Consider the following 14,440-nt stretch of genomic DNA (forward strand, 5'->3'; position numbering starts at 1 on the left):
GCCTCTTCATGTACACACACTGAAATCATCACATTGCTGTTGTTCAGGGATGTGTCTGGTGAGTTATGATATTCACCGATAGACTTCATCATGGCACTGCAACAAATCAGGTGTCCCCAGCCAGTATCCCTCACCCTTACAGCAACTTCTGTCTTTTGTCTTAGTGCTTCCTTAACAGATTCTCATTTCTTAAGGTAAGAATGAAGAGAAGGAATAGGAGCAATTTGAAGAGTGCTGAAATTGCCTATAGAATAGAGATTAATACAGGAAAAAGTGAGACAGGGACAATAGGGATTTCTGAGAGTAACTCAGCAAGAAATTCACATCAAAAGGCATATATTCAAATGAGCAGACTAACTCAGTACTGGAGTCACTTTTTTTTTTTTTTTTGGTGGTGCTGGGGATTGAACCCAGGGCCTTGGTGTAGGTGAGGCAAGCACTCTACCAACTGAGCTATATCCCAGCCCTCTGAAGCTAGTTTTGCACAAGCTGGAAACTATGAGACAGAAACAAATCACAAATGTGGTTGTCCATGCTGCTGTAGAACTGAGATTAAGACTGGCTGCATTAAGAAGAGTTGGTACCTGTGTATCTGAGGACCTCCAGTGAGTCCCTTCACTGTCCTTGGCCAACTCAAACACATAGGGACTATTTCTCTATTAAGCTGATTCCCCAAAGACCTTTAGTCACAAAAGAGATAGAAACAGAAGTGATTTGGTCTTTTAACCAGAGCAACTGTTCTTGAAAATCCACCCTGTAGGAAACAAGATCACAAGCAAAAGAGCCCAATCTGCTGGCTGTGATCCTCAGGGACAGCCAACCAGGAAGGCACCAGACATTCTCTATGCATTTTTAGTTTGTTTGTTTATACTGAAATGACTACACCAAAGCACAGGACAGGGGGAGAAAGGGAATAGTCTTTGGACACACAGAATCTGGGCACTATGCTGGACTTCATTTCATGGGATCCCAACCACAACTCTAAGAATATGAACTTACATTATGCCTTCTGGACCATCAATGTGTGATAGGTGGGAGTGGTTTGGAAGAGGGAGAAGAGAGCAAAAAATGAGGAATGACATTAAGGAATTGGCTACCTCTGTGACAAACTTCTATAGGCAAAGAGCAATGCCAGAGATCTTTTTTTTTTAATATCACATCTCTTTTTATACACACTGCATAACCTTACCATGGAGTCATTACTTACTTGCTCTGCTGTGTGTAGGGGGAAACTGAGGTTCAAAAACATCATACTATCAACTTCCAGGCAGAATCCGGACTTAAACTCAGCTTTCCCTGAGCTGAACGACCCTGCAGCTTCCCCTTTTAGGCAGTATACACATGGACCTACACTCATGTGGCTATGTGTGGGACATATACTGATAAGGCCATTTGAATACAGCCAGACACCCTGGTTTCCTCTCTAGTACTAGGAGGGTCTCTCTGGGAGCACTGAGGACAAATGGAACAGACTAAACCTAACTCTATATTCTTTTTTTAAATTTTTTTTATTTGTTTTAATTAGTTATACATGACAGTAGAATGCATTTATGCACTTTGATATATCATACATAGATGGGATATAATTTCTCATTTTTCTGAGTGTACATGTTGCAGAATCATATTGATCATGTAGTCACATTTATACATACAGTAATAATGTCTGTTTCATTCTACTATCTTTTCTATCTCCACATTCACTTCCCTCCCCTTCCATCACTTCCCTCTACCTAATCTAAGGTAACGCTATTATTCCTTAGTGCTCCCTGCCTTATTGTGAATTAGCACTATATTCTTAAGTCATTCAAATGAAATGCATTCCTCTTAATCAGAGGTAGGCGCTCTGATGAGACTTGGAAGCATAACATCCCTCCTTGAATTTGCAAGTAAGCATCAAACTATATGGTAAAATCACAAGTAGAACTTGCATCACTGTAATGTATAGATAAATTGTTAAAAAAAAAGTCTGAATCTTCTCTAGTTTCAATGGTTCTCACAAAACCCAGGGGATAATGGTCTGACCTTTTGTGTAGCACAAGAACCAAATCCCATCTGGGAGGTGGGACAGCTGGGCTGTTTTCCTCCTTCCCTCCTTAAATCATCTGTTACTTCCTGACTGCCTAATCAGAGAACTGCTCTCCACCCTTCCAATGAAACAAGCAATAAAAAACAGTACCTTTTTAAGACAAAATCAAGAGATAGAGGAAATGGAGGATGAGAAATGAATTGCAGATGGATGATCCAAGGAGCTAAAGTTCCTATGGAATTAAAGTGGGAGGCAAAGAAAGGAAATCAGGCATCCCTTGTGGATGGCAGTGGATATAATTAGATGACTCAGGAAAATGCTGATGTTGCTTAAACATCTCCACCTGGAGGTTCTACAGATCCTTGAATGTGCCAAAAACTGCATGGAATCATATCCTCCTTCTAAGTGTTCAGAATCATTCATCTTCCACCCATTTGGCTCAACTGAAAACATGGACTATTTCCCATATTTGGCATCCTCCATCACACCTGCCTCCAGTCCCTTCCATCAGATTACCCCTCTAAAAACCATCCCAACTTGCCTGCTGTTTCTCATTCCTCCTCATCCCTTCTCACCTGAAGTATCCCTAACATGTGTTCCTCCCCTCATTTTAACAGATGCCTACTTAATCTACCTGTGGTCCGAGAGATCTTTCTAAACTGCAAACATAATCTGGTCACTCCACTGCTGAAATCCTACAATGTCTTCTCTTTTTCTTTTCCGGGAAAATCCAGCTTAATATTCCCTGTAAAATTTTTGAGGATCTAAACCTTGCCCACCCTTTCCACTTTTCTTTTGCCATACTGCATTGGTCCTCCCCCTTCTTGGGGGTAGTCTGCACTTGTAGTTTTTTGACCTTGCTATGCTTCTTACACCTCTATGTGCTGGTCAAGGATGCCCCTCTGCTGTTTGCCACTTGCTTCTTTTCTCTCCTTTTCCCTGGGTAATTTCTTTAAGCCTCAGCACACACAACAGGGAGTTGTGGAAGGGTCCAGAAGAGTGACTGAAGTTCCACTATCTAGGTTATGTGAACTCTAATGGGCTGGTCTAGCCTTTGAATAACAACCTAGCATGCTGTTTTGGGGCATTTATATTATTTTTTTGGGGGGGTTCTGGGGATTGAACTCAGGGCTTCCTGCATGTTAATCATGTGCTCTGCCACTGAGCTTCAACCCCAGCCAGTATTATACTTTTAAGTCTGGGCTAGAACACTCTTGAAGATAGACACTCTCTCCAGTTTGTACGCTCTGTCCTTGTCTTTTATAACTACATAATACCTTTTTCAAAAAGTAAGTTGTACTCTTTCTATTTTTTCTTCAACACTCTTATGTTATCCTACCAGAAAAATATCTAATTGATGTCAATTTCTAAGCTGGTGTCCTTCAATAATCCATGACTCAGAAATATATTTCTGCTTTTTTAATATTTATTTTTTAGTTGTAGTTGTACACAATACCTTTATTTTATTTATTTATTTTTTTAATGTAGTGCTGAGGATCAAACGCAGGGTCTTGCATGTGCTAGGCAAGTGCTCTACCGTTGAGCCACAACCCCAGCCCCTGTATTTCTGTTTTTAATTTTAACAAAGAAATAGCATACAAAATATGAGTTTATTTTTCACAAATCAAATATCATTGAAATGAAAGCTCAGGAACAGTGGGAACATTGAGGAAAGTCTGACGGAAGAACACAAAAACTAATGTTTAATTTACAGCTAACTATGTACCACATACTATGCTAACTCCCCTATTTACATCTAATATCTAATACTTCTAATAGTCATTCTTCTGTGGTGGGTACTAAGAGCACCACATTATCAAAGATTAGACTGAAGTCCAGAGACAGTAACGAGGTGGTCCAAGACAACATAACCAGTCATTTATTGGTCATAAATTAAAAAAATAGTTTGGGCCAGAGTTGTGGCTCAGTGNGGGGGAATAGGACAGGAAGGGAGGAAGAGATAGGGGGAGGAAGATGGGGGGGATTATTCTCAATTTTTGGATTGCATTTGGTCTTCGAAGTCTAAAACACACACATGAGAGAAACATAATCTTCTTCACTTGTTTTTTCATTCCTGGAACTCAAATGATATCCTAATAAACAGCCCCCTAAAAGTTACAAAGTTCTTCAAACTTTATTGATACACTGCACAATCACAACCATCTCATATTCATCCTGAATTAGAAAAGGTTACAACTACAATGTAACATGCACAAAATTCAGGTAGTATATTCACCCTTGATACAATTATTGACAGAAATCAAGTCTTCATTGAATTTTGAAGGAAAAATATATAAGAAAGAAAATAAAAGGAAAAAGAACTCTAGAAGGCTAACAAAGTTATACTCCTTTATCATGTGATAAATTTTTAAAGCATTTGAACATAGATTTGTTTTAAGGATCATTGTGAAAATGGGCACACCCATTGTTGGACACGGCTATAACGGCACCATTGTTAAGTCATATATATATTTTTTAAAACCTAGAGGACTCTGAACTTGACAGATACATTTTCATACACCCACACATTCCTCACAACTGCACTTTACATGTCACAAAATTTTCTGAATGATTAAAAATTCTCCCTTTAACTAATGCAAGGGCAGCTATTATTACTTATCATTGTGATTATTGATATCCTTATACATCTGCCAAATAACACAGAATGTAGTCCCACAAGGATGGTAAAGGGTCCACAATCTTTCTTTCTCTACCCAATGGTGTGAAATAACTATGTGCCTTAAAAGGGCACCATTGGGGGGGTAAAAGGAATCTGTTTCAAAATACTGGAAATTAGGTTTAGCTGACAACTTTCAGGAGAAAGACAATTGCATCTAATTAAGTCCACCTCACATTCCTTTGGACTCAAAGTATTTTGCACCTGAAGGCTAAATTGCACTGGTTCAGCTATATCATTTTGCCACATCTTTTAATTGCAAAACTATTTCTTCTTCCTTTCATTTACTTCTCTTCTCTTAAGGAAGAAATGAGGGAAATGAGACTGGCATTTTTATTTGTTTGCTTTCAGTGATCATTAGGAGTCCTCATCATACGGCATCTCTTTCAAAATGTTGTCTTCCTAGTTACACACCTGTGAAGTTTTACCGCAACTGTTCAAACTTATTTGTCTTAAAAGAAAGAGACAGAGAAACCTTGATGGGAGGGGAAGCAATTGGCTATGAGAATTTCCAGGAATGGGGGTTGTGCAAAATAAATATAAAAGAGATTCTTGCCATTAGAGAAAAAGAAAAAAATGCATTTTACACAAAAGAAAAACTTTGTTGCTTCCCCTAATTCTAAAGGGACTTAATTTTGTTTGTGGTGAGGGTGTGTTGGGGGAGTGCTGGTCCTGGTATTGCAAAGCCAGTTTTACTTTCTCAGTGAGAACTCAGGGTCCAACTGGGGAAAGAAACTCTTCACCAGGGGTCCTTCATTTTAAGCCTCTCCCTTCCCTCTTTCTATGATGGGGCAGCCATGTTACAACTACAGAGAAAATTTGCCCATTGGCACTACAAATATTCAATTTCTATCCACTTGTGATGTCATGTTACTAATAAGCTCTCCCTGGGATCAACTGCCCACTTTAGAATTCTCTGCTCTTTTGATGTAATAGTTCTTCAATGTAAATAGAACTTGCTACCTCCTCCTTGTTCAGGGCAAGTTGACAGGTTTAATGCAGACCCAGACCCTGAAATTTGCCTCAGTCATGGAGCTCCAAGAATCTCAGAGTACACTTCCCAATTAACAGCCTAACTTGGAAAGTATCCTCCAGTAAGAGGTGTGAATTTCAGAGGGGAGAGACTCATTCTTCTTTGCAATACCAAGTCTTCCCTATTCTTTTGTTCATTTTGAGCACACTTGCAGCTAAAATACTGTGCACTGTACTCTCTATAAAAAATATGTGCATGTTTTGACAACTGCTCCCCTACATCTTCACCCTCCCCAATAAAACAAGAATAAGAAAAAACTAAATACACTTGTTTAGACTTGCAGATGACTGTATCAGGCACTTGGCATTAAACTACTGAAAAAACAGCTTGGCTGGAGCCTTAACACTAGCACTTTCATTGGCATTACTTTGGTGGTAGTACATATTAACTTTGGGGAAAGGGAAGGGTTTCAAATAACTGCTGTTGCTGAATTCTTCTCACCTAATCTGATGAGCTGCACTTGGTTTCCTTTGTATGTGTTAAACCCACAAATGATATATTGCCCAGAGACATATTTCTTTTTCCTGCCCTTATCCCCTTTTTACCCCCACCATTGGCACTCTGAACAAATCTGTCCAGCAGGCCTTATCCACCCACCCTCCATATGTAATGTTGAAAAAGCATGTGTAAGTGTGGATGCCATCTTTAGTAAACATTTACTATATACTTCAAGATATTGGGCAACAGCTCTCATCCCATGGAGCCATTCCGACCTAAGTGATTCAAATAATACAGAAGCTGGAATATGTCCACTGTAATGAAAAGTCATTTCACTTCCAGTATCCCAGTTGCCTTGGGTCTTATGTTCTTGGTTTTCTGTATTTTAGAAAGAAGAGGATTGGACTTAGCATACTTTTCACTCTGAAACATGGCTGGAATAGGTATCCATCAGAGATGTTTCCTAATATCCAGTGGAACAAGACAGAGCAGAGTTCCATGGTGACCTTAAGCCCAGTATTGTTGGGTTTGAAAGCATACAATGATCTACTTGGCCAGAGGATGGACCCCTTGCAACATAACAGTTCTTAGAGTGAGGAACAGGTACAGGTTGTCCATTCCAAGCACCATGTTCTCCAACACCATCCACTCCCCAAAGCCTTCACATTTATTTTACTCCAAAGTAACAATTTAGTACCAGTAGAACACTCAAATGACACATTTATTTCTCATAAAATGTCTGACACAACCCAATTCCAGATGCTGAGTGTGGGAATAGATATGAAACGTCCATGCCTGACCTTAATTCTGAGTTTGTGCCAGCTCATGATTGTCTCTGGAAGTTGTAATCAATAGGCTCTTTTTGGCACATCACTTATATTCCCAGAACCTGGTTCCTAGTAGCGCACTAGGAAAAAAAGATGTCTGTTGACAACTGGCAAATGCAATATTAATTTTGTTCCCATTAGCTCTACTTCTTATGACAGTGCCTAGCTTTCCATATGCCAAGGCAGTCTTCAATTGTACATATATTTCCCCACTCTGGGTGTCATATTCATGTTGCCATAGCAGAAAAACACAAAGAGGGCACTTACGTTGGAGGAAGAGATCAATTAAGCACTAAGGGAATGGAACTCTATTACAGAGTTCATATTTATTCTCTATAATGTAGGCCTGAAAAAGATTTCCAACTGAGGCAGGGCAGGTCTGTAAGAAAGTCATTGTTGATGCATAGAAAAGCATCCCCTCTTTCTCATGCCCTCATGTGGTTTTCAATGCTGTTTTTTTTTTGTTTTGTTTTGTTTTGTTTTTGAATCTCAGGCTCCCTTGTTGGCTGAGTCCTTCTTGTTTCAGGAGAATGCGGAAAGATCTGGTCCACTCTTCTTTATATGCTAGGTCTATTTGAACACAGGAAGCTGGGGACATCCTTCCCAAAGCCATTAGAGAAGCAGCCTGTATCTGAGAAAACTGTGTCACTTACACTTTCCCCCTTCTGTTTGCAGTGTTGTGTTAATCAAGTGCTTAGAAATTAAGTCAGTTGCTCAAGTGCCCTCAGCTCAGAAGAGCTTCCTGAAACAAATACCAGAGTTGTCAACACACCCGCCATGTAATTGGCCTCCATAAGCTTTTTACTGGATGGTTTTCAAACAGATCAAACCAGAACTGGGACAGAAAGGAAACACTTAGAAGTAGTCCACTTTGGAGAATGGACTGCTGACTTTACATTACAGACACAGATGTGTGTTTTCCTTCATGTTCTTGCTCCTAAGGAAAATCTGCCTTGAAGAAGGTCTTGTAAGTTCCTGATATGCACTTTCTGGAAAGGCTGAGAGAAGCATGAAAGTTGGTAGTACAATCCTTTGAGCACGAAAGAGGAAACGCAGTACTAATCAAGGTTTGTCCAGAGCTGATCTGCTTCCCAAGAAGATGTTTTAGCAACTATAGACTCTCCTGGGAATAGTGAGTGACTGGTTTACATTGCTACTTTGGTCCATCTGTTTACAGGGTTTAATTTGGGTGGATGGGTTTCCACATTCTAAAGAGTCCATGACACAGGGTACAGCTTTTCTATGTTGTTAGCCTGTGAGATCATTGGCTTTCGCATGATAAGTTGATAGGAAATTTTGAAGATGCCAATGTCTGTTGATGGTAGAGGAGAGACAAAATAAAGTATAATAGACACAATATGATTAGAGATTAATATGGTGATGAACTGATAGTAGTGGGGAGAGAAATAAAAAAAAACATGTTAGATAATTACATTGATAGATTGATAAATAGAGTAAATAGATCACTAGAGAGAAAGACAGGTGGGTAGACAATTGGATGGAGAGATAAATCAGACAATTGGGTAGATGAATAACCATATGATTACTTTTATAGATCACTTGATAAAACCTAAACAGCCATCTATTGATCATTTTTATGTGCTATAAAAGAGAAGTACTCCCCTTAATATACTTCCCCCATTTTTTTAATTGTTGTTGTTGTTTTTCTTTTGGTCACTTGACTTCTACATGTTTAGTTTTTAGTTGCATGCGGAGCCCCTAGCTTCTAATGCTCACAGCTAGAAAAATGAATAGGGCAAAGTGATTATAGAAGTTGGCAAGATTTTATATGTATGTGTGTCTGTTTGTGTATATGTGTGGCTTACACAAATACACATATTTGGATATAGTGAGATAACTCTCTAGAAAGAAAAGATATGGACCCTAATGAGATTTGACAATCGTTTGAATGGAAGATATGTACATTATAATCAAGAAAATGATTCAATGCTCAAGAGACAGAAGTAACAAGACACATGGATATAACTCTTACTGTGTATCATATTATTAATCAAGTTGTGTCTTCAGGGTGTTTATGAGGCACATTTTCTTTGCTCACATGAAACTCATGTTTTGGGGTATGTGTTTGTGTGTGTGTGTCTGCATGTATGTGTGCATGAAAGTTGCTTGCTTGTAATGATTATGGGAAGAGAAGCAGACAAAAAGGAAGGGCCAAGATTGCAGGAGCAGATTCCATTTTGGGACACACCAATAAATGATTATCCTACACATGGTAGAACCCTGCCCACCCCTCCCCCAACCCCACTCATTCCAACTGGAAAAAAAAATCACAATTAAAAGAAAAACAAAAAACCAAAAATATATCAAGAAGAAGAACAGAAACAAGTGAACAAAAAGAAGCCCAAACTGGTTTGCCCTCCGCAGTGTAGATTAAAGTCTGTGATATGGAGAAGCAGGCGTTGCTCAGAGGACCTAGGGTTTCTTATCAAAACTTGATGAAGAAGTGGGCAAAGAGGGTCCCTGAGAGCCACAGACAAGCCAGCGCTCTAGAGGCCGAGTTTACACCATCAATGACTGCTCCAGGCCCTGTGTAGGGGAAAGAGAGACAGACCCATTAGCATGTACCCACAGGACACCATACTCATCTCTGACAAGCAAATCCACAAACATGCTTCTCTGTGAGCATTCCCCCAAGTCCAACCCCCTCCCTTCCAAGTCCGCAGAAATGGAAGATGCTCACTGGAAGGGATTGGAAACTTAAAGGATGCCCTGAACACTATTACCTGCTCTGAAAGACTGAGCTTAATAAATATATAGGGAAGCTGAGGGTAGTCATTTAGGCCCATGGTCCCAAAGGTTAGGGCAACAGACAGGGCTCCGTGGTAAGGCAAGATAGCCTGGCCTCTTTAAAATCAGGGCCTCTAATTGTCCTCTCTCTATGGAGATGGAATCCAAAACAGAAAAGGCTGAAGAGGGAAAAGATAGGCATTGGGGGAGGAGATGGTTCAGAGAGGTGAGAAGTAGGTGGTGGGTGGGAAGAAGGAGAAAGGGATGGAGATATTTTGCTATTAGCAGAAGTCTAGGTGCCAATGAGATGGACTTTTCATCTTCAACACATGTAATTTAGGTGTTGGGGGAGGGTTCTCCTGAAGCTGCTGAGGAAGGATGGATAATTATTCTCCAGAGCTTGAAGAGTGGGAGTGAGTCTATCCAAACTGTCAGCAGTGCCTCTCCAACAGCATCAAAGAAGACTTGGCATCCCTGTAACAAACTGCCACCTGATGCTTCCTTGGCTTCTAATTCCCTCCCTCTGGTCCTTTCCCATATCCCTACTGAGTCCTTCACATTCTACTGGGAAATAAGAATACAGAATCATGAGCACTATTTTTCTCCTCAGCTTCTATGCCTCAGGAAGAGAAACCACATGAATCTGGATTGTCCTAGTCTGCCTTGGCCTCAGGGCAGATGTGCCAGTGATGAATTCTGCCTCTGTGTTCCTCCTCCACCTTTATTTGCAAGCACAGTGTATTCCAGGTGAAGCAAAATGGAATATGGTCAAAGGATTAAAAGACCAGTGACAGGGGAAGGAGATGCAGACAAAGAGTGTAGCTCTTCCATTGTCTAAAACTAAGACTTTGCTGAAGTAAACTGGCCTGCTAGTAAAAAAAAAGCTTTAAAGAGCTAACATGGGGTGAGTCTTCTTGGACTAGACTCAAGCCATTTGAATTGCTTTGCCTACTGTGAGACTGATTCATACCTTTTGCTTAGTAAATTCCAGGTCTCTCACTTTAGCAATAAGTATACAACTGTTCCTACCTTAAGGACTTCAACATAGATATTTTTTCTCTGACTTATAATGTGCACAATGCTCAGGTGGACTAAAAATTATATTTACTTTATAGCTGAAGTCCAACTCATGTTGCTGTGCATTTTAGCTATTGAATATTCACAAACAAGGGCAGGGTGCAGGTTCTAAAACAGTTGTCTGAGTTTCATGGAGGCTCCCCAACAATTTATGAGTATTAGCCTGATTCTGGGTCCTCCAGGAATCCTGGTGCACATCCTAAAGACTAGCCTATATAATGTACTAAGTTGGAAAATATTCAAGTGGAAGCTCCATGTCATCCTCTATATTGTCTTCTGCAAAAGATGATGATTTAGGTTTTTAAATAAATTTATAAGGAAATGAGCAATTCAAATTGTTAAGGCTCTTATGTTAATTTAAAAGCATTATTCTATATATAAATTGCCACACACACACACACATAGAGTTGCTCCTCATTCTCTAGAGAAGATTGTTCTAGGACCCTGTATATATATACCAAAAATCTGCAGATGCTGAAGTTCATTATTTTAAAATGCCACATTATTTTCGTAAACCCTACACACATCCTCTTATTTGTTTGTTTAATTTGAAGTACTGGGAAATGAACTCAGGGCTTCATGCATGCCAGGCAAATGCTCTACCAGTGAGCCACATCCTCAGCTTGTCCTTCTGTATACGTTAAATCATGTCTAGATTACTTATAATACCTAATATCATGCAAATGCTATGTAAATAGTTATTACATTGAATTGGTTAGCAAAGAACCATAAGAAATAGATGTTCAGGACAGACACAATATTTTCCATCTATTATTGTTGAATTCATGGGTGCATAACTCATGGATACAGAGGGATACACATACATGGATACTTTTATTTAAAAGTATCTTCCATTTTATATATATATATATATATATATATATATATATACATATATATATATATATGTTAGATTAGTTAATGTATATACATATATGCGTGTGTGTATATTCATTTATCATGTTTATAATAACTTGAAAAACAATTAAAGCCTATATTTCACTTTAAAGAAATGTAGGTGTAGAGATCTTATTTTTACTGGTTCTACCTATGGACTTAAGCATTTCTGTAACTGTAATGCTATGAGCACTGCTCTGGTTAGAGCTAAGATAGAGAGGAGAGAAGCATAAAGGGAAAGCAAAAACAAGCAAACAAAAAAAAAGTGATGTATGGAATTAGAAGGAAGTGGAATCCTAAAGAGAAATGAGTGTTTCTTGTGGTTATGGGTAAGATGCTTGGTGCTGATCAGGTGGAAGTTTACAGATATCTTCAGGTTCTGCTGAATGTACCATCAAGTGGGAGCCATGAGGATGACTTAGAGATATGTAGGCTGCCCAACTTTCAGAGGATAATTGTGATGACACAGTACTGTGCTCTCTATCTACAATTCAAAGAATCTAAATAGATTCTTTGCTTTTGATGTTTTCAACTCTATATCTTCTCTATAGAAAGTAATCATTTCCCCCAGTGGTCATAGCATCATGTGGTAACAGGAGCAACCAAGTGGGGACACAATTTCTCTAGTGCCTCTGATGTTTTCTAGTTGAGTAACACCTCTGTGGGCTTTTGTTCTTCCATCTGAAAAATGAAAGTAGGTGGAGCTTGATGACTTGTATGATTCTTCCCCTATTAGCTTTCTGAGCTATCTTATAAATGGAACTTCTATATCTAGTTCTAGAAGGAATAGCTTATGAGCAGCCAGACAGCCTTCTCCAGGGGGTATAAAATAATCAACACCACTGCATGACATCTCTTCCTGAAACATGAAATATTACTGGACCCAATAGTTTCCCTTTTTGGTCCCAATTCCCAGGTAGTTCCAGAAAGTTGTGAGGTTCTTTAGAAGACATGATGAGCAACTGCTCTGGAGCATCAAATAAAATTTGCTGCCAAAGTGCCTTTGGTCAATCAGACTGTGAAAAATGGCTGGGCTATTGCAGCCAGAGAATAAGTCTAATCCATTCTGATAGAGATTAAAACCAACACTGCTTTCCTCATAAAGATTCTGGACATATTTGAGATTGGCTTCAGGGCCAAATGACAGGATCGTTAGAACTATACAAAAGGGTTCTCAGGCTTTATTTAGAGCAGAAGACAGTGGCTCACATCTTTATACCACTCTCTAAGTTGCAGGAATGTGAGGAATAAAACCATTAACAATGAACTGATTTTTAAATCACATATTTACAATGATCCTATTTGACTGGAAATGAGGAAAAGAAGGTACCAGCATTAGGTCATTCACACTGGACTTCAGTATGCTCTAGTCACTTTCTTCACTTGGGAAAATGCATAGTTTGAAAAAGTGATGGATTGCTGTGCTTTAATTTGGTGCAGTTCGAAGACCCTCAATGACCTCTTGGGGCTCACATTTGGTCCTTAGACTGCCACAGCCTTTTGCATACTTGTTTAGTGAATCTGCAGAGCCAAACTCTGTACCAGGGGAGGGATTGGCATTGAAGGAGCTCTTCACTCTGAGATCAGCAATGCTCCCATAAAACCTTGAACATTCATTTCAGAATCAGATTGAATATATTTTTCTACACCATGGCTTCTTTAGGTTAAGGCTGCATGAATTTTCATGTTACCCAAGATTTCAAGACATTAACTTGGGTACCAAATTCATGGTTCCCAAGATGATGTCAATTTTAACTTTAATAAATATAGTAAAGAATTCAAATGTTTTTCCCCCTTTTCTTGGCTTGTTGGAATGTCTGTTAGTGGTAATAGGGATAAAAGTTAATTCTTACCTAAAACTTAGACTCCGAGATTTGGAAAAGCAGGGTAGATTTTCAAGGAGGTTTTCTCCTTGAGAAAACTGACCCTGAGGGGCATCTGGATAAAGGCCAGGGGTTTCAAGAAAAGATGGGACTAAAAGTTGCAGGTGGGAAAAACATCCACTAGGAAGACAGGAAACATTCTCTGTGTATTCTGCCTCCTGGACCTCTCTGTGTTATATATGAAGCCCTAAATATTCTTTGGGGTAACGTCACTTATAATATGTACGTGCAACTATTCTGACATATAAGTGGAACTAATCCTGGAAACTTTGGAGTCAGACCAATTTGGCTTTAAATCATGACTCTTTGGCTTGCCAGTTACGTGGTCTTAGACAAGATATTTTGTCTTCTCTTGTTGAAAATAGACATAATAATACAGAGTTTACAGGATTAAAAGATCAAGATGATCAGTATTGTGCCTCTTGGAAAGTAGTTATGAGATAGAGGTAACTGCTGCTATGGGTTAGTGGTTCCACCCTCCCTCCACTTCAGTTTCTTAGTTACGATTAATATTAGGTTATTTAAATCTTTTCCAAATTCATTGAAATTGGGGTGAGATTTGGGTAAAGAAGTGAATGAAAAAGTGTGGTAGTGTAATGGTCACATTGCTACTGAGAGAGGCCATTCTTTGGGGGGCTTTGGAGGATGAGGGACACTGACTGAGTAGGGAGAGATCTAAATCCAAGCTCAACAGTAAAGACCAATGGCAAAGGGGCAGTTCTCTGCAGAGAAAATGGATCTGGGCCAGACTTGGAGAAGTCATAGTACTTATTGGATGTCTCCATGCCCAGACTCTATTTTCAGAAAAAAAAAAAAAAAAAAAAAAAAACCAAG

General features: G+C 39.2%; 1 protein-coding gene across 5 annotated transcripts in view; it reads right to left on the reverse strand.

Annotated features, from left to right (window-relative positions):
• Positions 1 to 7,480: 7,480 nt before the first annotated feature.
• Positions 7,481 to 14,440, reverse strand: part of Opcml (opioid binding protein/cell adhesion molecule like) — a 1,142,904-nt gene continuing 1,135,944 nt past the window's right edge. For all 5 annotated transcript variants that reach the window (XM_015499064.2, XM_015499063.2, XM_048796129.1 and 2 more), the window contains one exon: positions 7,481 to 9,548. In XM_015499064.2, coding sequence (XP_015354550.1) covers positions 9,448 to 9,548 — 101 coding nt within the window. In that variant the 3' untranslated portion in view covers positions 7,481 to 9,447. The remainder of the gene's footprint in view (positions 9,549 to 14,440) is intronic.

Source organism: Marmota marmota, unplaced genomic scaffold (genome assembly GCF_001458135.2).
Source record: "Marmota marmota marmota unplaced genomic scaffold, marMar, whole genome shotgun sequence".
NCBI classification, from domain to species: Eukaryota; Metazoa; Chordata; class Mammalia; order Rodentia; family Sciuridae; genus Marmota; species Marmota marmota.